The sequence below is a fragment of the Dendropsophus ebraccatus genome, chromosome 9 (assembly GCF_027789765.1).
Source record: "Dendropsophus ebraccatus isolate aDenEbr1 chromosome 9, aDenEbr1.pat, whole genome shotgun sequence".
Taxonomy (NCBI): Eukaryota; Metazoa; Chordata; class Amphibia; order Anura; family Hylidae; genus Dendropsophus; species Dendropsophus ebraccatus.
This window is the reverse complement of record NC_091462.1, coordinates 73487975-73512622: the sequence shown is the minus strand read 5'-3', so window position 1 is coordinate 73512622 and position 24648 is coordinate 73487975. Positions and strand designations below refer to the sequence as shown.

At 46.8% G+C, this 24648-nt stretch overlaps 2 protein-coding genes across 3 annotated transcripts; both read left to right on the top strand.

Moving 5' to 3' along the window:
- Positions 1-1196: 1196 nt before the first annotated feature.
- LOC138802184 (hemoglobin subunit beta-2-like) lies at positions 1197-14165 on the top strand. 2 transcript variants are annotated; one of them, XM_069985362.1, is made up of 5 exons: positions 1197-1266; positions 1435-1496; positions 12897-12993; positions 13451-13673; positions 13994-14165. In XM_069985362.1, the coding sequence occupies exons 1-5, from the start codon at positions 1199-1201 to the stop codon at positions 14120-14122; spliced, it is 579 nt and encodes a 192-aa protein (XP_069841463.1). In that variant the 5' UTR covers positions 1197-1198; the 3' UTR covers positions 14123-14165. The 2 variants fall into 2 exon arrangements, with proteins under 2 accessions (XP_069841463.1, XP_069841464.1); XM_069985363.1 differs by lacking the exon at positions 1435-1496 and having other exon boundaries at positions 1204-1266.
- Positions 14166-20818: 6653 nt separating this feature from the next.
- LOC138801792 (hemoglobin subunit beta-2-like) lies at positions 20819-21544 on the top strand (the record flags this gene model as incomplete). Its single annotated transcript, XM_069984891.1, has 2 exons — positions 20819-21052; positions 21373-21544. Coding segments are annotated over 2 exons (363 nt in total), but the record flags the coding sequence as incomplete, so codon positions are not given.
- Positions 21545-24648: the final 3104 nt, after the last annotated feature.

Here is a 24648-nt window from a genome sequence, read left to right as displayed (position 1 = left end):
ATATTCAACTGCTTTGAACTAAAGTGTTGAATATTGTACTGTACTATCAAGCTTCTACCTAAGGCCCCGTTCACACAGAGCAAGAGGGGCGGAATTGTCCGCCACGAAATGCCGTTAGGGCCGTATTTAACCGGACGATTATCGTTCAGATTATCGTTAAATTGTTCGGATCTAAACGATAATCGTTTGGTTGAAATGCAGTTAACGATTAACGACCGAACAAGAAATCGTTGATCGCTTTATAAGACCTGGACCTATTTTTATCGTTGCTCGTTCGCAAAAGTTCGCAAATCGTTTGCATTGAATAAGACATCGTTCGGTCGTTCGCAATAGATACGAACGCAATAGCGAATAAATAGCGAAAAAAAACGATCGCAATTACGATCATAAGTAACGATTATCGTTCCATGGAAATGAGTGAACGTTTTCAGGTCTTTCGCAATAGCGGTCGTTTGAGATCGTTAACGATTATGCAAACGATAATCGTCCGGTGGAATAGGGCCCTTAGCCTCCGTGTCATAGTGACACTCTATGGGAGGCACGCGTGCTGCATCTCTCAGCGCTAAAAAATGAACATGTTCATTCTTCAGCACTGAAAGACGCTGAGCCTCCCATAGAATTATAATTAGATTTGAAATTCCACCCCTCTTGCTCTGTGTGAACAGGGCCTGATAATTTGCAATGTATTATAAGAATCAGCAAGGATATTGAATACAAAACACACAAAAAAACAAACAAAAGGAACTAATATAAAAACAATATATCAATATAGGAGTTGCAGAAATTTGCAACAGAAGATGATTACCCTGTAATAATGGTCTCTATTTAATATACCTAATATACATATAGGAAAAAGTTTTAATATATATATATATATATATATATATATATATATATATATATATGTTAAGCTGAGGGTGTGACAGATGCCCTATGCCATCCATCAGCCGTAAGCTACAAAAGCATTCATTTAACATATGTCTTGATGTATACATATTAGCCTCCGGCATCCATGCTGGGCTTTTGCCATATATGTTAGGAGTGGAGATATGTTTCCATCCTGACAGTTAACCCTTTCGATGCTGCGGACAGGTTGACTAACAGGTTAAGAGTGGGAGAAGACTCCCTCTTTTCTCCATCAGCAACCCATGAAGCAAACAGTGGTTACCAATGGTAGCTATGGCAACAAAGCCTCAGAATGGCCTTTAGTCTCCTGGTTCCAAAAGCCGATCAGGCCCTGCCCTGGTCCTCAGAAGCACCCACCAGGTACAATGCTCCTCAGCACAAATTGTTACTGCAGTGCATTATAGCTGAAATCAGAAGGTCACAGTCCTGTCCTCTAGTGGAACAGTATAAAACAATCAATCTTCCACATTACACAAATAGCCAAAAAAGACTGACAGACCATCTTATGCCACATTCTACTTTTCTCAGGAGATGGAATGGTCTAGATTCCAGCAAGACAACACAGAGGCTCGAGGGGGAACGGATGGCAGGTGAGTTGTGTTGTGGGGTTTTTTTTTGTGCTATCTGCACGGGGGGGGGGGGGGGGGAGAGGGGGACCATCTCATCTATAAGGGGGAGCAGAGGGGGACCATCTATAGGGGAGTCAGAGGGGGACCATCTATAAGGGGGGGGCAGAGGGGGACCATCTATAAGGAGGGGCAGAGGGGGACCATCTATGAGGGAGGGGGAAGAGGGTCCTCTGTGCTGCTGTGACCTCCCCTATAGATCAGCACCCTCCTCTCCTGATATCCTCCGTGCTGCTGTGACCTCCCCTATAGGATTAGCACCCTCCTCTCCTGACATCTTTTGTGCTGCTGTGTCCTCTCCTATAAGATCAGCCCCCTCCTCTCCTGACATCCTCTGTGCTGCTGTGACCTCCCCTATAGGTCAGCCCCCTCCTCTCCTGACATCCTCTGTGCTGCTGTGACCTCCCCTATAAGATCAGCACCCTCCTCTACTGACATCCTCTGTGCTGCTGTGACCCTGTGACCTCCCCTATAAGATCAGCCCCCTCCTCTCCTGACAACCTCTGTGCAGCTGTGACCTTGGGGGGGGGGGGGCAAAAGCAGGAAACCAGGTGGCAATATGTTTATTGGGAGCAGTGGAGGTGGGGTGGACAATGCTTACTGGGGGTAGCAGCAAGGGACCAAACATTATGTTTATTGGGGCCAGCAGGGAGGGGAGGCAGGCAGTGTTTATTGGGGACAGCGTGGGGGGGGGGGGGGCAGTAGCGGATTATAATGTGGGCAGTTTGGGAAGATTGACCGGGGGGGGGGGGGGGTGCCAGGTCGGGACACCCCTGGCAGCCGCACATCAGCCGGGGACAGACCGAGAGGCGAGAGGGGGAACGGATGGCAGGTGAGTTGTGTTGTGTTTTTTTTTTTTTTGGGGGGGGGGGTTTGTGTTATCTGTATGGGGGGGAGAGGGGGACCATCTCATCTATAAGGGGGGGCATAGGGGGACCATCTATAAGGGGGCAGAAGGGGACCATCTATAAAGGGGGCAGAGGGGGACAATCTATAAAGGGGGGAAGAGGGGGACCATCTATGAGAGAGGGGGGAGAGGGGGACCATCTATGAGGGAGGGGGGAGAGGGGGACCATCTATAAGGGGGGGGGGCAGAGGGGGACCATCTATAAGGGGGGGGCATAGGGGGACCATCTATAAGGGAGGGGGGAGAGGGAGACCATTTATAAGGGGGGGGCAGAGGGGGACCATCAATAAGGGGGGGCAGAGGGGGACCATCTATAAGGGGGGGCAGAGGGGGACCATCTATAAGGGGGGGCAGAGGGGGACCATCTATAAGGGGGGGCAGAGGGGGACCATCTATAAGGGGGGGAAGAGGGGGCAGCTGACATCCTCTGTGCTGCTGTGACATCCCCTATAGATCAGCACCCTCCTCTCCTGACATCCTCTGTGCTGCTAGGACCCTGCGACTTCCCCTATAAAATCAGCACCCTCTCTCCTGACATCCTCTGTGCTGCTGGGACCCTGCGACCTCAGCTATAAGATCAGCGCCTCCTCTCCTGACATCCTCTGTGCTGCTCAGACCTCTCCTATAGATCAGCACCCTCCTCTCCTGACATTCTCTGTGCTGCTGGGACCTCTCCTATAGATCAGCACCCTCCTCTCCTGACATCCTCTGTGCTGCTGTGACCTCCCCTATAGATCAGCACCCTCCTCTCCTGACATCCTCCATGCTGCTGTGACCTCCCCTATAGGATTAGCACCCTCCTCTCCTGACATCCTCTGTGCTGCTGTGTCCTCTCCTATAAGATCAGCCCCCTCCTCTCTCGACATCCTCTGTGCTGCTGTGACCTCCCCTATAAGATAAGCACCCTCCTCTACTGACATCCTCTGTGCTGCTGTGACCTCCCCTATAAGATCAGCACCCTCCTCTACTGACATCCTCTGTGCTGCTGTGACCCTGTGACCTCCCCTATAAGATCAGCCCCTCCTCTCCTGACAACCTCTGTGCAGCTGTGACCTTGGGGGGGGGGGCAAAAGCAGGAAAACAGGTGACAATATGTTTATTGGGAGCAGTGGAGGTGGGGTGGACAATGCTTACTGGGGGTAGCAGCAAGGGACCAAACATTATGTTAATTGGGGCCAGCAGGGAGGGAAGGCAGGCAGTGTTTATTGGGGACACAGTGGGGGGGGCAGTAGCGGATTATAATGTGGGCGGTTTGGGAAGATTGACTGGGGGGGGGCTGCCAGGTCGGGTGGTCGGCCCGGTGCCCAGGGTACATTTAATCTGCCACTGGGTGAAGTGCTGTGAAATCTGTGTACACTAAACAAATAAAATAGAAATGAATTGTAGTTGGTATCTTTTGCTATATGCTATCTTTAGATTTGTCGGCATTTAAAACAACACCAATTACAATGAGTATTGCTATCAATTTCTGCTGCTATTGCCATTTGTAAACTGCTCCTACCTCGCTGTATAGATTAGGGTCAGCTCCCTGCCTGTTGCATTTGGGGACACCCATACTAGGGGGTCTCATCCTAGTGACGAGGCAGGAAATATTAGGGAGAATATACCCACTGTAGGGATCTTCCCGGGGGATGGTGTGTTTGGACACAGTTCAGGCAGCAAACTTGGGCTCATAAAACAGCTTTGGGTGTTTATTTGTAGCATAAACGGTCCAGCAACATAAATACAGCAACACCGTGCAGTGAGAATAAACAAAACAAAAAGTCCTGCCCGTCTGGGCGCTTACTAATACAGCAGGTTACCTCTCTGGCACTTCACTTGGCAGGTAATATTGCAGGGTGTGCATAAGCCCCAGCTCCCAGCGAACACACCATGCAGGCTGTTCACTCCTGTCTGAGAGCAAACCAAGGATCCTCTGCAGGGCTTTTCTCTGTCAGGCTTGATTAGGGCCAGAGACACCTGACCCCAAAACCTGACCTGGATCGGGGGGAGGGAATGGCAAATCCCACTACCAAAACCTATCTGCCATTCCATGTAAGTCCAGGCCCGGCAATAATAAATAATAGCTCAGCAGCATAACACTGCTGAGCACAGATGCCTCCTGGACTTACCATCTCACACTCCGTATTAACCTGGGTGAGATGTACACCCCCTCGAGCACTTTTCCCGTGACATGTCCACATATCCCCCCCCTCTTTTTCAGACCGGAGGGCTGAGCGTATTGTCCCCACAGGCAGTGTACCCTTGATAGGGCGTCCGCATTTGCCTGTAATTTCCCTGGCCGGTGTTCCACAGTAAAACTAAAGTTTTGTAGGGACAAAAACCACCTAGTCACCCTTGCGTTTTTCTCCTTGTTTAGCTTCATCCATGTTAGGGGGGCATGGTCTGTCACTAACCTGAATTTCCTGCCTAGCAAGTAGTACCTCAGGGACTCTAGGGCCCACTTCACTGCCAGACACTCTCGCTCCACAATGGCGTAGTTTTTCTCGGCCGGGGATAGCTTCCTACTCAAGTACATCACCGGGTGCTCCTCGCCATTCACGACCTGTGAGAGGACGGCACCTAACCCTGTGTTAGAGGCATCTGTCTGTACTAGAAACGCTCGCCTAAAGTCAGGGGTAACTAGCACAGGCTGTTGGCACAAGGCAGACTTAAGGCTTTGAAAAGCTTTCTCAGCCTCTGGAGTCCATGTCACCATTGCGGACTTTGCACCCTTTGTCAGGTCAGTTAGTGGGGCTGCAACTGAAGCAAAATTCGGCACAAACCTCCGGTAATAGCCCGTAATACCCAGGAAAGCTCTGACCTGGGGTTGAGGCCAATTCTGTATTGCCTCAATTTTATTTAGTTGTGGTTTCACTAACCCCCTCCCAATAATGTAGCCCAAGTATTTGGCCTCCTCTAAGGCTAGTGCACACTTCTCTGCATTGATGGTTAACCCTGCATCACTTATGGCATCTAACACCGCCTGGACCTTACAGAGGTGACTTTCCCAATCCGGGCTAAAAATGACCACATCATCGAGGTAGGCAGCGGAGTAATCACGATGTGGTCGCAGAATCAAGTCCATCAACCTCTGAAAAGTGGCAGGGGCTCCATGTAACCCGAATGGCATCACTACGTATTGGAAGAGCCCATCAGGGGTGGAGAATGCAGTCTTCTCTCTAGCCTTAGGAGTGAGTGGAATCTGCCAGTAGCCCTTAGTGAGATCGAGGGTAGTTATGTACCTGGCATTACCCATCCTTTCTATCAACTCATCTACCCTGGGCATGGGGTAGGCATCGAACTTGGAGATCTTTTCTAAAGTCATTACAGAACCTCCAAGTTCCATTGGGCTTTGGGATTAACACAATCGGGCTGGACCACTCGCTCTGGGACACCTCAATGACTCCTAGGTCAAGCATACGTTTTACCTCGGATGATACCGCCTCCCTCCGTGCTTCTGGTATCCTATAGGGCTTCAGGTTTACTCTGCTTCTAGGCTCAGTTTCAATATGATGACTAATGAGATGCGTACGCCCTGGTAGGTCAGAAAACTTGTCTTTATTTCTCTGCAGGAACTCCTTAGCTTCCTGCTTCTGGGACGCTGATAGGGTGTCCCCAATCCTGACCGGAGGGATTGGTGGTGACAGATGACCAACAGGCTTTGTCGCCACCAAGGATTCCCTGTCTTTCCAGGGCTTGATCAAGTTTATGTGATAAACTTGGAAAGGCTTCCTTCTACCTGGTTGGTGTACCTTGTAGTTGACCTCACTGATCTTCTCTACAATTTCATAGGGACCCTGCCACTTTGCTAAGAATTTGCTTTCTACCGTGGGAACAAGAATGAGTACCCGGTCACCTGGGCTAAATGTCCTGATTCTTGCAGAACGATTGTAAATTCTGCTTTGGCCCTCTTGCGCCCTCTGGAGGTGTTCCCTTACTAGGGGCATTACAGTGGCTATACGGTCCTGCATTTGTGCTACATGCTCTATAACACTCTTGTATGGGGTGGACTCACTTTCCCATGTCTCTTTCGCTATATCCAACAAACCCCTAGGGTGACGACCATAGACTAATTCGAAGGGAGAGAACCCTGTGGACGCTTGGGGTACTTCCCTAATAGAAAACATCAGATAAGGTAGTAAGTGATCCCAATCACGACCATCCTTTTCCACCACTTTTTTTAACATATGTTTCAGGGTTTTATTAAACCTCTCCACTAACCCGTCTGTCTGTGGGTGATATACAGAGGTATGTAGGTGTGAGATTTTAAACAGTTTGCATAGCTCTTTCATTACCTTTGACACAAATGGGGTACCTTGGTCGGTCAAGATTTCCTTGGGGATCCCCACCCTGGAAAACATATAAAACAATTCCCGTGCAATTGTTTTAGAGGCAGTGTTTCTTAGGGGTACAGCCTCAGGATAGCGGGTCGCGTAGTCCAACACAACTAGAATGTACTGGTGTCCCCTAGCCGACTTTACAATGGGACCCACCAAGTCCATTGCGATCCGGTCAAAAGGTACCTCTATGATGGGGAGTGGAACCAAAGGACTGCGAAAATGCGACACTGGGGCGCTAAGCTGACATGTGGGGCACGACTCACAGTATTTTTTTATGTCAGCATAAATCGCAGGCCAATAAAACCTCTGGAGGACTCTCTCCTGCGTTTTATCTGTCCCCAAGTGGCCCCCAAGGACATGATTATGGGCCATGTCGAGTACCTGACGCCGGTACGACTTAGGCACCAGAAGCTGTTCCACAACCTCATCATTAATTTTAGTGACTCTATAGAAGAGATCATTAGTCATAGAAAAATGTGGAAACTTTTTCTCAGCTTCTGGTTCCTGAGGTACCCCATTCATAACAGTGACCTGCTCTCTCGCATTTTTGAGAGTGGGGTCCTGTAATTGTGCAGTACCAAAATTATCCCTAGACACCTCTAAGTCTGGAACATTTTGCGCAGTGGGAGGAGCCTCTTCCTCACCAGCCAGGACCTGCAAAGGAAAAGCATCATATTCCTCCTGTACATCTTTATCATTTACCGTGGGTAATGCAATAGACTTAGGGGTCTCCTCACTCCTTTCAGGGGATTGTTGTTTTCCCCATAGAGCCCAGAACAAAGGAAAATCACGCCCCAAAATCACAATATGCATAAGGTTTTTAACCACACCCACTTCATATTGTACCGTGCCTAGTTCAGTCCCGACATTAGCCAGTACTATAGGGTAAACCTTTGTATCACCATGTATGCATACCACACTCATATGTCTTTTTGGCACAAAGTCCCCAGCCACCAGGCTGGCATGCACCAAGGTGACAAGGCTTCCTGAGTCCAGCAACGCCTTAACAGGGAAGTTATTGACAGTAATGTGGCAGACTTGCGGTTCAGTCTCTAGTCCAGTGACCGCAACAAGAGACGGTTCCGCAAATAGCGACTGACGCCGGCTAGCGTCACACTCCATGGGCTCAGTGGTAAGAGGGCAATGGGCAGACATATGTCCCGTCTCATGGCATCTCCAGCACTGGATAGGGCCTGGTCTCCTTGGCAGGGAGTCCTTTTTAGGGCCACTTAGCCACCGGGGACCATCACCAGTCTTTTGCCCCTGAGTTACCTCCTGAGCGCTCTTCCCTCTATCAGCACCCCTCCACACTCCCCCAATAGATGGAAGTCTCTTACCAGATGATGGCACAGATCTGGCACTCCGGGGAGGTGACGGTGCTGCAGGAACATCACGGAGGTAGTCCTCGGTCGCCTGGAACCTCTCCACAAGGCTGACGAGTTCGTCGCCACTCCTAGGGTCGCCTTGTCCCACCCAGCGTTGTAGATCAGCAGGAAGGGCACGGAGGTAGCGATCCATCACGACCCTCTCTAGGATCTGGGCAGGAGTAGAGGTGTCTGGCTCCAACCACTTTCTTGCCAAATGGATCAGGTCGTACATCTGGGACCTCGCTGACTTGTCCAGACTGTAGCTCCAGTTGCGGACCCTCCGGGCACGAACAGCAGCAGTAACTCCTAGTCGGGCGAGTATCTCTGCTTTTAGCCGAGGATAGTCTTTGACCTCTTGCTCACTGAGGTCATAATAGGCCTTTTGAGGTTCGCCTGTTAAATAAGGCGCAATCACTTCTGCCCACTCAGTGGAGGGTAACTTCTCTCTCTCAGCCACCCGCTCAAAGACAGTTAAGTAGGCCTCAATATCATCATCAGCAGTCATCTTTTGCAGCGCACGCTGCACGGCTCTTTTCACAGACAAAGTCTCTGGCGCGGCTGCTGCCACCAGCTGGGGATTAGCACCTGCAGACGCCTCTTGCTTTGCTATCAGGTGCTCAATAAGTCTCTGTTGTTGGGCCATCGCTTGTTCGTGGCGCAGATTAGCATCTGCCAGAGCCTGTTCATGGCGCAGGTTAGCGTCTGTCAGAGCTTGTTGTTGTTGCAAACTCACTTGCATTAACTGCTTCATCATCTCCTCCATGTTGCTTGTCTGTTTTTGGAGTGAAGCAGCAGCCTTCACCCAAGACATAAGCAGCTGTAGCCAAGTTGATGCACACCGTTGCCCCTAGCAACCGTTTTGCCCGCTCCGCAGCACCAATTGTAGGGATCTTTCCGGGGGATGGTGTGTTTGGACACAGTTCAGGCAGCAAACTTGGGCTCATAAAACAGCTTTGGGTTTTTATTTGTAGCATAAACGGTCCAGCAACATAAATACAGCAACACCTTGCAGTGAGAATAAACAAAACAAAAAGTCCTGCCCGTCTGGGCGCTTACTAATACAGCAGGTTACCTCTCTGGCACTTCACTTGGCAGGTAATATTGCAGGGTGTGCATAAGCCCCAGCTCCCAGCGAACACACCATGCAGGCTGTTCACTCCTGTCTGAGAGCAAACCAAGGATCCTCTGCAGGGCTTTTCTCTGTCAGGCTTGATTAGGGCCAGAGACACCTGACCCCAAAACCTGACCTGGATCGGGGGGAGGGAATGGCAAATCCCACTACCAAAACCTATCTGCCATTCCATGTAAGTCCAGGCCCGGCAATAATAAATAATAGCTCAGCAGCATAACACTGCTGAGCACAGATGCCTCCTGGACTTACCATCTCACACTCCGTATTAACCTGGGTGAGATGTACACCCCCTCGAGCACTTTTCCCGTGACATGTCCACACCACACTAAGTTGTTGTTTTGAGTATGTAAATATGTATATAAACTTTATTTTCGTAATAAACGCTTCAATATATCAATGAAGGATTTCTATACAGTGGTTATTTCTATTCTTGTTCTCTCTTATGTTTAACCTGTGAATATTACATGTTATACACTGCTCTGGCAGACATAGACCACAGTAACAGTAATAATGTGGCTCAGCAGAAAGAGAGAGCAAGTCTCTGGCAGCCATTTGCAGAATCCACACTAGGTGAGACATTCTCCAGCAGGTTGCTTCCAGATCTGTTGTTTATCATCAGCTATTTATTCTCTTACAATTTATTTATCTTATTCTTTCTATATCTATCTCAGTGTCTGTTTTCTTCTCTTGCTCAATTATGTGTATATATGTTTCTATTAGGTGGTGAGAAGTTGGGACCGTTCTACAAATTGAACTTTATGTCTGTAAGGGCCCTATTCCACCGAACGATTATCGTTCAGATTATCGTTAAATCGTTCGATTCTAAACGATAATCGTTCGGTTGAAATGCAGTTAACGATTAACGACCTAACGAGAAATCGTTAATCGCTTTAAAAGACCTGGACCTATTTTTATCGTTGCTCGTTCGCAAAACGTTTGCATTGAATAAGATGTCGTTTGGTCGTTCGCAGTAGATACGAACGCAATAGCGAAGAAATAGCAAAGAAAAATCTATCGCAAATACGATCATAAGTAACGATTATCGTTCCATGGAAATGAGTGAACATTTTCAGGTCTTTCGCAATAGCGGTCGTTTGAGATTGTTAATCGTTAACGATTATGCGAACTATAATCGTCTGGTGGAATAGGGCCCTAAGACATGCCTACGTAACTACAGGGAGCACAATGGCTTCGCCGTTTTTTTCCAGCATAGACAGTAACATAGCTAGGATTCATGGGGCCCTATAGTAAAAAACTGTATGAGGCCCCACCTGGCCTGGCTAAGTCCCCCAGCGTGACGTCACTTGTGCGTCTGGAGCTAGGAGAACGAATTCCGGGGTACTGAACTGGGCACGGTGAGTATGTGTATGGGGGGACCTTTTGGGGCTGGAGGTAGCTAAGAGACTGGCAGGGCAGGATGAACACACATTACTGCTCGAACACAGATCCATAACACCTACGGATGTGGGGCCATAGAAATGAATGGGCCTGTAAAACATCTATTCGACTGTGTTTGCAGATTAGCTAAAACCTTAAGCGTAAGGGTTGTGGTGTGACTGCTATCTCTGCTTTTCCTATAGCTACGCCCCAGGTTATAGCCAAAACCTTAAGCTGTGTTACAGAAGTATTGAAGAGACACATTTGGCCAAGCAGAAATGCAGTAAAAGCAGATTCCAGCCATTTTGTTGACTGAACACATAACATTTAGATGTTCACACCCATGATAAAGTGGTACTGCTTTGTAGAAGAAAGGTTTGAGTTCATCTATACACATTTCCATTGTTAAGAATATATTCTGGGTTCACATACAGTACTTGATTTGTATTTTTAGCACCCCCCCCCCCCCCCCCTAAAAAAAAAAAAGTTCAAAACACATAAAAAGCCTATGTTGCCACAACATCTTTCTTATGCAAAATATTGTGTTGTTTTATGACGCCCATTAATTATGACCATAGTAATTATTTATGGCCGTCATTATAAAATAACGGCATTTATGTTAAAAACAACGTCTATTCTTTCACCTAAAAAAAAGTTGTGGGAACATAGCCAGGGAGTGTTTTATAATTGTTTTATGCAAATCAAGTCTTTGCTTGAAACATCAAAGCCTACCAAAAAAAAACACAAAAATGCAGCCATAAAATGAATATATTTGAGTCATTAAAGGGATATTCCTATCTTAACTAACACTGTTGAATTTGTAGAGCTTGTAAAGTTAAATATATTTATTTATCTCCTGACATGCTGCTCTTTTGCTCTTATTGTTAAAAGCTTGTTGTTACCCACCAAATCTCTGTTCTAAAAGCAGTGGTCTGACAGAGGGAGAATGTATCGAGCTGTTTTTTTTTCTGCAGCTCTAATTTCACATTTCCATGCATTCACGCAGCTGGATTTATCAAGCGTTACACGCCACCTGTCAAACCTGCACACCAGAGGCTGCCATGAGGCAGCCTAAGCGATCTGCACGAGCTCCGAACTGGTGTAAATTTTAAGAATAATTTACACTTAAAAACAGTGTAAATTATAATAAATCTTCTATGCCTTCCCATGCGCAAATCCATGCCCTCTTCCTGCCTCCTCTTAGGCTACATGGCGAACTGGGTGCTTAATTTTTGAAGATACATATGGTATATGTGCATATGGTTTATATTATTATTCTTTAGAACATCATAATTGTAGCTTGGAACCCTAAATTCTTATGATTGGTTCCCGTTTAATCCTAAACCTTTAGAAAATCTAGTGTGTGTGCCTCTGGTGAGCAGTGATGCATACACTGTATGCATCTCCAGTCTTTTATATTTAAACGCCAGGTATGGGGAGGAGAGATACAATACTTTGTCTTGCCATTGGTGCTGCAAACCCACGTGGACTTTATTCTAGGTACACCTTCAGCTCAGTGTTACATTGATTTGGTCATGAAATTAATAATATGGCCATTTTTCAACACACCAAGCCACATGTTGCTCATGCTACTGTTAGCAGCCTGTGTAGCATAAATGTGCTGACATGGTTTGCAGTGATGCGGGACTTGTCCCCATCAAGCAGATCTGTGATGTCATTAGTCAGCAATTGCAAAGTTGCCAGCAGTGGCTCATGATTTAAAATTAGAAAACTGTTATTCATTTTAATTAGGGATGGTCCGAACCTGCCGAGGTTCGGGTTCGTACGAACTTGAACTCTCGGAAATGATTCCCACTGTCTTCCACCTCCATGGAGAGGGTGGATACAGCCAGAGGACCGCCTGGAAAACTGGGATACAGCCTATGGCTATGGCTGTATCCCAGTTTTCCAGGCGGTCCTCCAGCTGTATCCACCCGCTGCACGGAGTGGGCAGACAGCGAGAATCATTGCCGAGAGTTCAGGTTCATACGAACCCGAACCTCGGCAGGTTCGGACCATCCCTAATTTTACTACTAAACAAACTGTGCAGAGAATGAATGTTTTGTTATCTTCATGGAAAGTGGTCAGTAACAGAATTAATTTTGTCCAATGTCATCATTTCTATGGGTACTTGGAGGATGACGCAGCAGAAATGTACATGGGTGGGCTGTAGGAAGGTCACTATATAAAGGACATTCACTGTCCAGGATCCACAACAGATTGCAAGAGATTCATCTCTAACAAACTCCAACCCAACAGCTACAATGGTGCAGTGGACTGCTGAGGAGAGAGCCGCCATTACCTCAACCTGGGCCCAGGTTAATGTCAAAGAGGATGGTCATGATGCCCTGGCAAGGTAATGACATGCAGATATCCTATTTTTATTCTGCTACATTTTAATGCTTTATATAACCACTGGACGTAACTAAATCAGTATATCTTTTCTTCTCTTTCTATAAAGATCTACATATAGGCTTAGTTTGCTTGCATTATTTTCATAGTAATGGGCAATATTACAGGTTACACAGAATTAAAGGGGTTATCCAGATTTACAAGAACATGGTCACTTACTTCCAACAACACCACCACTCCTGTCCTTAGTTTGGGTGCGGTATTGCAGCTCAGTTACATTGAGGTGTAAAGAGCAGAGTTGTAATACCACACACAACCTGGGGACAGGAGTGGTGCTGTTTTTGCAAGAAAGTAGTTGTTTTTTTCCCCCTTATCTTGTACCACTTTATTGGGATAACTTTGGCTATATATTTCTTTTTCTGACTTTCTGTCTATCTATCTAATGTATACATTCTCATTAGGCTGCTCATCGTGTACCCCTGGACCCAGAGATACTTCAGCTCCTTCGGAAACCTCTCCAATGTCACCGCAATCTCTGGCAATGCCAAGGTCCATGCTCATGGCACGAAGGTTTTTACAGCTATTGGTGGTGCCATTGAACACCTGGATGATGTGAAACGCCATCTGGCTGACCTCAGCAAGTCCCATGCCCAGGAACTCAATGTGGACCCCGAGAATTTCAAGGTAAAGCAGAAGCATTGGATTATTATGCTACATATCTATACTGAAAATTATTTTGAAAAAAAACCTAAATTATCAGTTATACTAATTCATAAATTATTAGCATTCTAACAGTTGAAACAGTCACACTATAGACTAGATCAATATCTATATACTATTTCCTCATGCTAACAATTCAACTCAACAACAACAATAATAGGATTCTTTTAAGAATGAATTTACATCTGCACCATAGTGTCATAGTCATAGTTTCCATGTTCAGTTCCATTATTCCCATAACAATTAGCCAACCTTTCACTAATTATTGTATTCTTCTTCCACAGCGTCTGGGAGAAGTTCTGGTCATTGTCTTGGCCTCCAAGTTGGGATCTGCATTCACCCCTCAGGTCCAGGCTGCCTGGGAGAAGTTCATCAACGTCCTGGTGGCTGCTCTGAGCCATGGCTATTTCTAAATCACTGTGACAATGTTTAGTACTAGTAATTTAGATGAAAAATAAAAGCTATTTATAACTAAATGTAGTTGTGGTTATGAGTATTTGTGTTTATGCCGTGGTGGAACTACCAACATAGCATGCCAATAACATCTGGGACTTTATTAGTCAGCAATTGCAAAGGGAGCTGCCAGCTGCAGATCATTATTTAAAATTTGAAAAATTTTCTTCATTTCAATACTGAGCAAAATATGCAGGGAATAGATATGTTTTTCTTTATGGAAACTGGTCAGTAGTAAAAAGTCAACAAACTTTTTGTTGGGCCCTGCCCCCTATGACTGACCACTAAGCTGCCAATATAGACCTAAACATATGTTACATTGTTACATGAATAACACACACATATATATATATATATATATATATATATATATATATATATATATATATATATATATATATATATATATCTTAGTATTAGGGGGAGAGGGAGTATTATAGCACCAGTATATAAGGAGCAGAAAAATGATTACCATACATATCACCGTCACACAGTTACTGACCAAATCCAGTATATTAAGACTAATATCACCAATAATACCAGTATATAAGGGATAACTGTAATGTTCTCAGAACCGAATACTGAGCATTTGACTCACAGAAGCTGGAGAGGTTTGATGCCGCCCTAGAGTGTCCTAGCAGCCCTTAAAGGGGTTGGCCACTTTATAGTAAAATAGTTCAGCGTACACTATTAGTAACTGCACTCACTGTATATACTGACAGCAGCTTCCTGTGTACTTCATAGAGCTAAAATCAAACTCCCCTCGGTTCGGAGAACGTTCGGTTCGGAGAACGTTGCAAACCCGAACAGTTTTGTCTGCTCAACACTATTACTGACCAAATCCAGTATACTAAGACCAATAATAAAAACATTACCAAAAGGGACAGATATTGCCACCACATACTGACTAATACCACCACATACTGACTAATGCCACCACTGCTACTCAATAAAATTTCCAAATGAAATATCACCTCATAGAGTGCCCATATAGCAGTAGATATCTGCAGAAGTGATTTCAATGCAGTTACAGCCAATGATTTGCAGGGGGTGTTTTCTTTAAGTGAATCACAGTGGGCTTCTTCTCCAATAATGGTTGCTTACTTTTCCTAGTTAGTCCCCTCCCCATGTAGGCATCTCTCTTGGTAGTAAGTCCCACCATGTACGGATCCTGTAAATTAACCCCCTCTCACCATGTAGGCATCCCCTTTTTAGTAGCATGCCATGCCTGTGTAAAAAAACACTCACCTAGCTGCAGAGCTCTGCATCTCCTTCCCCTCCCTGCTGGGAGTGCAGGAGTGGCATCAATGGCCCTGTCAGTCAGAGCCCTGCATTTAACTGCAAGCACTCATCGGGAGCACTAGTGGTTAAAGGGCCATCCAAGACATTTGGGAGGCTATTTGCAGCAACCGGGAAGCCCACTCAGCTATTCGGTGCTGCAAGTGATGTCAGCTCGGGAGGCCCAGGCTGTTATGGTACCAGGCCTCCAGGCCCCCTGATGCAGTAGGCTCTGTAGCAGCCGCTATTGCGGTACTTTCACCCCTGAGCCAGGTCCCCCTGTGGGTAGTTGCCCCATGCAGTTGCCAGTTCCCCCATGTTGGTAGTACTATCAGTTGCCAGTTCCTCCCTTGTAGGTAGTACCCCAGTTGCAGGGGCGTAACTAGAAATGGCTGGGCCTCATAGCAAACTTTTGATTGGGGCCCCCCCTACCCCAAATCCACCCCCACCCCCGACTGACCACTACGCCATCAACACACCCAGATCTACACAGACTCTGTACTCCATATAAATTACAGTGCAGTTATGTTAAGTGACTCCCAGGGGACTTCTTCTCTCATCAGAGTTGTTTCCTTTTCATCATCTTCTCCATCTGCCCTGGGCCATCATGAGAACTTCTCGGAGCAATGAATCCACAGAATCTGCCAGATAAACATATTAGGCTCCTCACTCTGGCACCATCCTCATCTCTCTACAAACTGCACATCTGTTTTGGCCCCTTTGTGCCCTCTTTCAGTGGGTAGTCCTGACTCGTTGTAGTACATGAATATATCTGGTGTGCCGTGAGAACCCGCCAGGGGTGCCGCGGGATCCCGGTGGGAAATGCGACACTGTCCCTTTAATATCCCTAGAAGCTACGGCCGCGCAGCTTCTAGGGATATGCCGATCGGTTTAATGTTCCGCCTGCTCACACAGTGAGCGGGCGAAACATTCAATCGAGCAGAATGTCGGAGCAGGGCCTGTCAGCGTCCTGCTCTGACATTCACTCCCATAGGCCGCAGCACTTCATGCCAGCAGCCTATGGGACGCCAGGACGTGACCTCTCCAGCAGGCGTGATGATGTGACGTCATCACGTCTGCCGGAGGTTCAGTCCCCGCGGCTCACAGGATGGAGCCTGAAGAGGAGGGAGAGCTGCTGCCTGCAGCCACACAGCGCGGATTAGGTGAGTATGATGTTTTTTTGTTTTGTTTTTTTAAACTATTGGTGCATATTGGTATACTGCAGGGGGCATTATTAATATATGGGGGCATACTGCAGGGGGCATTATTAATATATGGGGGCATACTGCAGGGGGCATTATTATTATATGGGGCATACTGCAGGGGGCATTAATATATGGGGGCATACTGCAGGGGGCATTATTATTATATGGGGGCATACTGCAGGGGGCATTATTAATATATGGGTCATACTGCAGGGGGCATTATTAATATATGGGGGCATACTGCAGGGGGCATTTTTAATATATGGGGGCATACTGCAGGGGGCATTATTATTATATGGGGGCATACTGCAGGGGGCATTATTATTATATGGGGGCATACTGCAGGGGGCATTATTATTATATGGGGGCATACTGCAGGGGGCATTATTATTATATGGTGGCATACTGCAAGTGGCATTATTATTGTATGAGGGCAAAGCAGGGGGCACTTGTACTCTGGCCTCATGGCCATAGTACTTCTCATTGTACCCCTTCATATTGCAGTATATGAGCCACATAATTATCAGCACCATATACTGTGGTGCTATAGAGTGCACATCACCACAGTATATGGTGCTGATAATTATGTGCTCATATACGTGGGACTGTATGTATGAGTTTACATGGGACTGTATATATGAGGGAATATATATGGGAATACGTGGGACTCTATATATATATATATATATATATATATATATATATATATATATATATATGGGAATACATGGGACTGTATGTATGAAGTTACATGGGATTGTATATATGAGGGGGTTATCCTTTTTTATTTCACTTTTTTAAAATAAATAATTTATTGAAAGGACCTCTGCCAGGCATATTTCACTCTTGAGGACTTAAAAAGCAGCTCTTGTGGTGATAAGAAGCTGATTTAAAACTTCCAAGAGTGAACTCCCTAAACTATATGTATAATATGTACTGTTTTAGTGTCATTTTGTGCCATTTTGGTTGGTGGTGTGCCCCAGGATTTTTTAAGTATAAAAAGTGTGCCGCAGCTCAAAAAAGGTTGAAAATCACTGCTTTATAGTATATGCCCCCCTCTGTGTAGACACTATATAGATGGTCCCTTGTTCAGTCCTCCATATAGATGGCCCCATGTGCATCTACTATAGTAGAGATCCCCCTCTGTGTAATCCCTTTATAGTAGATGACAACCTCTGTGCATCCTCTATACTAGGGGTAGGGAACCTCGGCTCTCCAGCTGTTGCAAAACTACAACTCTCATCATGTCTGGACAGCTAAAGGTGTAGTTTTGCAACAGCTGGAGAGCCAAGATTACCTCTGTGTAGTCCCCTTATAGATGACCACTTATGTTGTCCATTCCCTCATATAGCCCCTTATGTTGTCCATTCCCCCATATAGCCCCTTATGTTGTCCATTCCCCCATATAGCCCCTTATGTTGTCCATTCCCCCATATAGCCCCCTTATGTTGTCCATCCCCAGCCCCTATATAGCCCCCTTATGTTGCCCAGCTCCCCCATATAGCACTTATGTTGTCCAGCTCCCCATATAGCCCCCTTATGTTACCCAGCCCCCGCCATAAAGCCCCCTTATGTTGTCCAGCCCCTCCCCCATATAGCCCCCTTATGTTGTCCAGCCTCCCCCTCCCCATATAGCCCCCTTATGTTGTCCAGCTCCCCCATATAGCCCCCTTATGTTGTCCAGCCCCCCATACAGCCCCCTTATGTTGTCCAACTACCCCATATGGCCCGCTTATGATGTCCAGCTCCCCCATATAGCCCCCTTATGTTGCCCAGCCCCCCCATACAGCCCCCTTATGTTGTCCAGCACCCCCCCCATATAGCCCCCTTATGTTGTCCAGCACCCACCATATAGCCCCCTTATGTTGTCCAGCTCCCCGATATAGCCCCCTTATGATGTCCAGCTCCCCCATATAGCCCCTTATGTTGTCCAGCTGCCCCATATAGCCCCCATATGTTGTCCAGCTCCCCCATATAGCCCCCTTATGTTGTCCAGCCCCCCATATAGCCCCCTTATGTTGTCCAGCACCCCCCCATATAGCCCTCTTATGTTGTCCAGCTCCCCCATATAGCCCCCTTATGATGTCCAGCTTCCCCATATAGCCCCTTATGATTTTCTGCTCCCTCATATAGCCCCCTTATGTTGTCCAGCCCTCCCATATAGCCCCCTTATGTTGTCCAGCCCCCCATATAGTCCTCTTATATTGTCCAGCACCCCCCATATAGCCCCCTTATGTTGTCCAGCTCCCTCATATAGCCCCCTTATGTTGTCCAGCTCCCCCATATAGCCCCTTATGATGTCCAGCTCCCCCATATAGCCCCCTTATGTTGTCCAGCCCTCCCATATAGCCCCCTTATGTTGTCCAGCACCCCCCATATAGCCCCCTTATGTTTTCCAGCTCCCCCATAAAGCCCCCTTATGTTTTCCAGCTCCCCCATAAAGCCCCCTTATGATGTCCAGCTCCCCCATATAGCCCCCTTATGTTGTCCAGACCTCCCATATAGCCCCCTTATGTTGTCCAGTCCCCCCCATATAGCCCCTTATGTTGTCCAGCCCCCCATATAGCCCCCTTATGTGTTCCAGCCCCCCATATAGCCCCCTTATGTTGTTCAGCTCCCCCATAAAGCCCCCTTATGTTGTCCAGCTCCCCCATATAGCCCCCTTTTGTTGTCCAGCTCCCCCATATAGCCCCCTTATGATGTCCAGCCCCCCCATATAGCCCCCTTATGATGTCCAGCTCCCCCATATAGCCCCCTTTTGTTGTCCAGATCCCCATATAGCCCCGTTATGTGTTCCAGCCCCCCATATAGCCCCCTTATGTTGTCCAGCTCCCCATATAGCCCCCTTTTCTTGTCCAGCTCCCCCATATAGCCCCCTTATGATGTCCAGCCCCCCCCATATAGCCCTCTTATGTTGTCCATCCCCAGCCCCTATATAGCCCCCTTATGTTGTCCAGCTCCCCCATATAGCCCTTATGTTATCCAGCTCCCCCATATAACCCCTTATGTTGTCCAGCCCCCCATATAGCCCACTTATGTTGTCCAGCCCCCCATAAAGCCCCCTTATGTTGTCCAGCCCCCCCCATATAGCCCCCTTATGTTGTACAGCCTCCCCCTCCCCATATAGCCCCCTTATGTTGTCCAGCTCCCCCATATAGTCCCCTTATGTTGTCCAACTACCCCATATAGCCCCCTTATGTTGTCCAGCACCCCCCCATATAGCCCCCTTATGTTGTCCAACTACCCCATATAGCCCCCTTATGTTGTCCAGCTCCCCCATATAGCACCCTTATGTTGTCCAGCTCCCCCATATAGCCCCTTATGATGTCCAGCTCCCCATATAGCCCCCTTATGTTGTCCAGCCCTCCCATATAGCCCCCTTATGTTGTCCAGCCCCCCATATAGCCCCCTTATGTTGTCCAGCACCCCCCCCCCCCATATAACCCCCTTATGTTGTCCAGCTCCCCCATATAGCCCCCTTATGTTGTCAAGCTCCCCCATATAGCCCCCTTATATTGTCCAGCTCCCCCATATAGCCCCCTTATGTTGTCCAGCCCTCCCATATAGCCCCCTTATGTTGTCGAGCACCCCCCCATATAGCCCCCTTATGTTGTCCAGCACCCCCCATAAAGCCCCCTTATGATGTCCAGCTCCCCCATATAGCCCCCTTATGTTGTACAGCCCTCCCATATAGCCCCCTTATGTTGTCCAGCCCCCCCATATAGCCCCTTATGTTGTCCAGCCCCCCATATAGCCCCCTTATGTGTTCCAGCCCCCCCATATAGCCCCCTTATGTTGTCCAGCTCCCCCATATAGCCCCCTTTTGTTGTCCAGCCCCCCCATATAGCCCCTTATGATGTGCAGCCCCCCATATAGCCCCTTTATGATGTCCAGCTCCCCCATATAGCCCCCTTTTGTTGTCCAGCTCCCCCATATAGCCCCCTTATGTGTTCCAGCCCCCCATATAGCCCCCTTATGTTGTCCAGCTCCCCCATATTACATTGAGGTGTAAAGAGCAGAGTTGTAATACCACACACAACCTGGGGACAGGAGTGGTGCTGTTTTTGCAAGAAAGTAGTTGTTTTTTTCCCCCTTATCTTGTACCACTTTATTGGGATAACTTTGGCTATATATTTCTTTTTCTGACTTTCTGTCTATCTATCTAATGTATACATTCTCATTAGGCTGCTCATCGTGTACCCCTGGACCCAGAGATACTTCAGCTCCTTCGGAAACCTCTCCAATGTCACCGCAATCTCTGGCAATGCCAAGGTCCATGCTCATGGCACGAAGGTTTTTACAGCTATTGGTGGTGCCATTGAACACCTGGATGATGTGAAACGCCATCTGGCTGACCTCAGCAAGTCCCATGCCCAGGAACTCAATGTGGACCCCGAGAATTTCAAGGTAAAGCAGAAGCATTGGATTATTATGCTACATATCTATACTGAAAATTATTTTGAAAAAAAACCTAAATTATCAGTTATACTAATTCATAAATTATTAGCATTCTAACAGTTGAAACAGTCACACTATAGACTAGATCAATATCTATATACTATTTCCTCATGCTAACAATTCAACTCAACAACAACAATAATAGGATTCTTTTAAGAATGAATTTACATCTGCACCATAGTGTCATAGTCATAGTTTCCATGTTCAGTTCCATTATTCCCATAACAATTAGCCAACCTTTCACTAATTATTGTATTCTTCTTCCACAGCGTCTGGGAGAAGTTCTGGTCATTGTCTTGGCCTCCAAGTTGGGATCTGCATTCACCCCTCAGGTCCAGGCTGCCTGGGAGAAGTTCATCAACGTCCTGGTGGCTGCTCTGAGCCATGGCTATTTCTAAATCACTGTGACAATGTTTAGTACTAGTAATTTAGATGAAAAATAAAAGCTATTTATAACTAAATGTAGTTGTGGTTATGAGTATTTGTGTTTATGCCGTGGTGGAACTACCAACATAGCATGCCAATAACATCTGGGACTTTATTAGTCAGCAATTGCAAAGGGAGCTGCCAGCTGCAGATCATTATTTAAAATTTGAAAAATTTTCTTCATTTCAATACTGAGCAAAATATGCAGGGAATAGATATGTTTTTCTTTATGGAAACTGGTCAGTAGTAAAAAGTCAACAAACTTTTTGTTGGGCCCTGCCCCCTATGACTGACCACTAAGCTGCCAATATAGACCTAAACATATGTTACATTGTTACATGAATAACACACACATATATATATATATATATATATATATATATATATATATATATATATATATATATATATATATATCTTAGTATTAGGGGGAGAGGGAGTATTATAGCACCAGTATATAAGGAGCAGAAAAATGATTACCATACATATCACCGTCACACAGTTACTGACCAAATCCAGTATATTAAGACTAATATCACCAATAATACCAGTATATAAGGGATAACTGTAATGTTCTCAGAACCGAATACTGAGCATTTGACTCACAGAAGCTGGAGAGGTTTGATGCCGCCCTAGAGTGTCCTAGCAGCCCTTAAAGGGGTTGGCCACTTTATAGTAAAATAGTTCAGCGTACACTATTAGTAACTGCACTCACTGTATATACTGACAGCAGCTTCCTGTGTACTTCATAGAGCTAAAATCAAACTCCCCTCGGTTCGGAGAACGTTCGGTTCGGAGAACGTTGCAAACCCGAACAGTTTTGTCTGCTCAACACTATTACTGACCAAATCCAGTATACTAAGACCAATAATAAAAACATTACCAAAAGGGACAGATATTGCCACCACATACTGACTAATACCACCACATACTGACTAATGCCACCACTGCTACTCAATAAAATTTCCAAATGAAATATCACCTCATAGAGTGCCCATATAGCAGTAGATATCTGCAGAAGTGATTTCAATGCAGTTACAGCCAATGATTTGCAGGGGGTGTTTTCTTTAAGTGAATCACAGTGGGCTTCTTCTCCAATAATGGTTGCTTACTTTTCCTAGTTAGTCCCCTCCCCATGTAGGCATCTCTCTTGGTAGTAAGTCCCACCATGTACGGATCCTGTAAATTAACCCCCTCTCACCATGTAGGCATCCCCTTTTTAGTAGCATGCCATGCCTGTGTAAAAAAAATAACTCACCTAGCTGCAGAGCTCTGCATCTCCTTCCCCTCCCTGCTGGGAGTGCAGGAGTGGCATCAATGGCCCTGTCAATCAGAGCCCTGCATTTAACTGCAAGCACTCATCGGGAGCACTAGTGGTTAAAGGGCCATCCAAGACATTTGGGAGGCTATTTGCAGCAACCGGGAAGCCCACTCAGCTATTCGGTGCTGCAAGTGATGTCAGCTCGGGAGGCCCAGGCTGTTATGGTACCAGGCCTCCAGGCCCCCTGATGCAGTAGGCTCTGTAGCAGCCGCTATTGCGGTACTTTCACCCCTGAGCCAGGTCCCCCTGTGGGTAGTTGCCCTATGCAGTTGCCAGTTCCCCCATGTTGGTAGTACTATCAGTTGCCAGTTCCTCCCTTGTAGGTAGTACCCCAGTTGCAGGGGCGTAACTAGAAATGGCTGGGCCTCATAGCAAACTTTTGATTGGGGCCCCCCCTACCCCAAATCCACCCCCACCCCCGACTGACCACTACGCCATCAACACACCCAGATCTACACAGACTCTGTACTCCATATAAATTACAGTGCAGTTATGTTAAGTGACTCCCAGGGGACTTCTTCTCTCATCAGAGTTGTTTCCTTTTCATCATCTTCTCCATCTGCCCTGGGCCATCATGAGAACTTCTCGGAGCAATGAATCCACAGAATCTGCCAGATAAACATATTAGGCTCCTCACTCTGGCACCATCCTCATCTCTCTACAAACTGCACATCTGTTTTGGCCCCTTTGTGCCCTCTTTCAGTGGGTAGTCCTGACTCGTTGTAGTACATGAATATATCTGGTGTGCCGTGAGAACCCGCCAGGGGTGCCGCGGGATCCCGGTGGGAAATGCGACACTGTCCCTTTAATATCCCTAGAAGCTACGGCCGCGCAGCTTCTAGGGATATGCCGATCGGTTTAATGTTCCGCCTGCTCACACAGTGAGCGGGCGAAACATTCAATCGAGCAGAATGTCGGAGCAGGGCCTGTCAGCGTCCTGCTCTGACATTCACTCCCATAGGCCGCAGCACTTCATGCCAGCAGCCTATGGGACGCCAGGACGTGACCTCTCCAGCAGGCGTGATGATGTGACGTCATCACGTCTGCCGGAGGTTCAGTCCCCGCGGCTCACAGGATGGAGCCTGAAGAGGAGGGAGAGCTGCTGCCTGCAGCCACACAGCGCGGATTAGGTGAGTATGATGTTTTTTTGTTTTGTTTTTTTAAACTATTGGTGCATATTGGTATACTGCAGGGGGCATTATTAATATATGGGGGCATACTGCAGGGGGCATTATTAATATATGGGGGCATACTGCAGGGGGCATTATTATTATTATATGGGGCATACTGCAGGGGGCATTAATATATGGGGGCATACTGCAGGGGGCATTATTATTATATGGGGGCATACTGCAGGGGGCATTATTAATATATGGGTCATACTGCAGGGGGCATTATTAATATATGGGGGCATACTGCAGGGGGCATTTTTAATATATGGGGGCATACTGCAGGGGGCATTATTATTATATGGGGGCATACTGCAGGGGGCATTATTATTATATGGGGGCATACTGCAGGGGGCATTATTATTATATGGGGGCATACTGCAGGGGGCATTATTATTATATGGTGGCATACTGCAAGTGGCATTATTATTGTATGAGGGCAAAGCAGGGGGCACTTGTACTCTGGCCTCATGGCCATAGTACTTCTCATTGTACCCCTTCATATTGCAGTATATGAGCCACATAATTATCAGCACCATATACTGTGGTGCTATAGAGTGCACATCACCACAGTATATGGTGCTGATAATTATGTGCTCATATACGTGGGACTGTATGTATGAGTTTAC

Coding starts and splice junctions, on each gene's coding strand:
- LOC138802184 (XM_069985362.1), top strand. CDS start 1,199: ATGGCCTTTAGTCTCCTGGTTCCAAAAGCCGATCAGGCCCTGCCCTGG. Junction 1,497..12,896: donor CGAGGGGGAACGGATGGCAG/GTGAGTTGTGTT, acceptor CCAACCCAACAG/CTACAATGGTGCAGTGGACT. Junction 12,994..13,450: donor GGTCATGATGCCCTGGCAAG/GTAATGACATGC, acceptor CATTCTCATTAG/GCTGCTCATCGTGTACCCCT.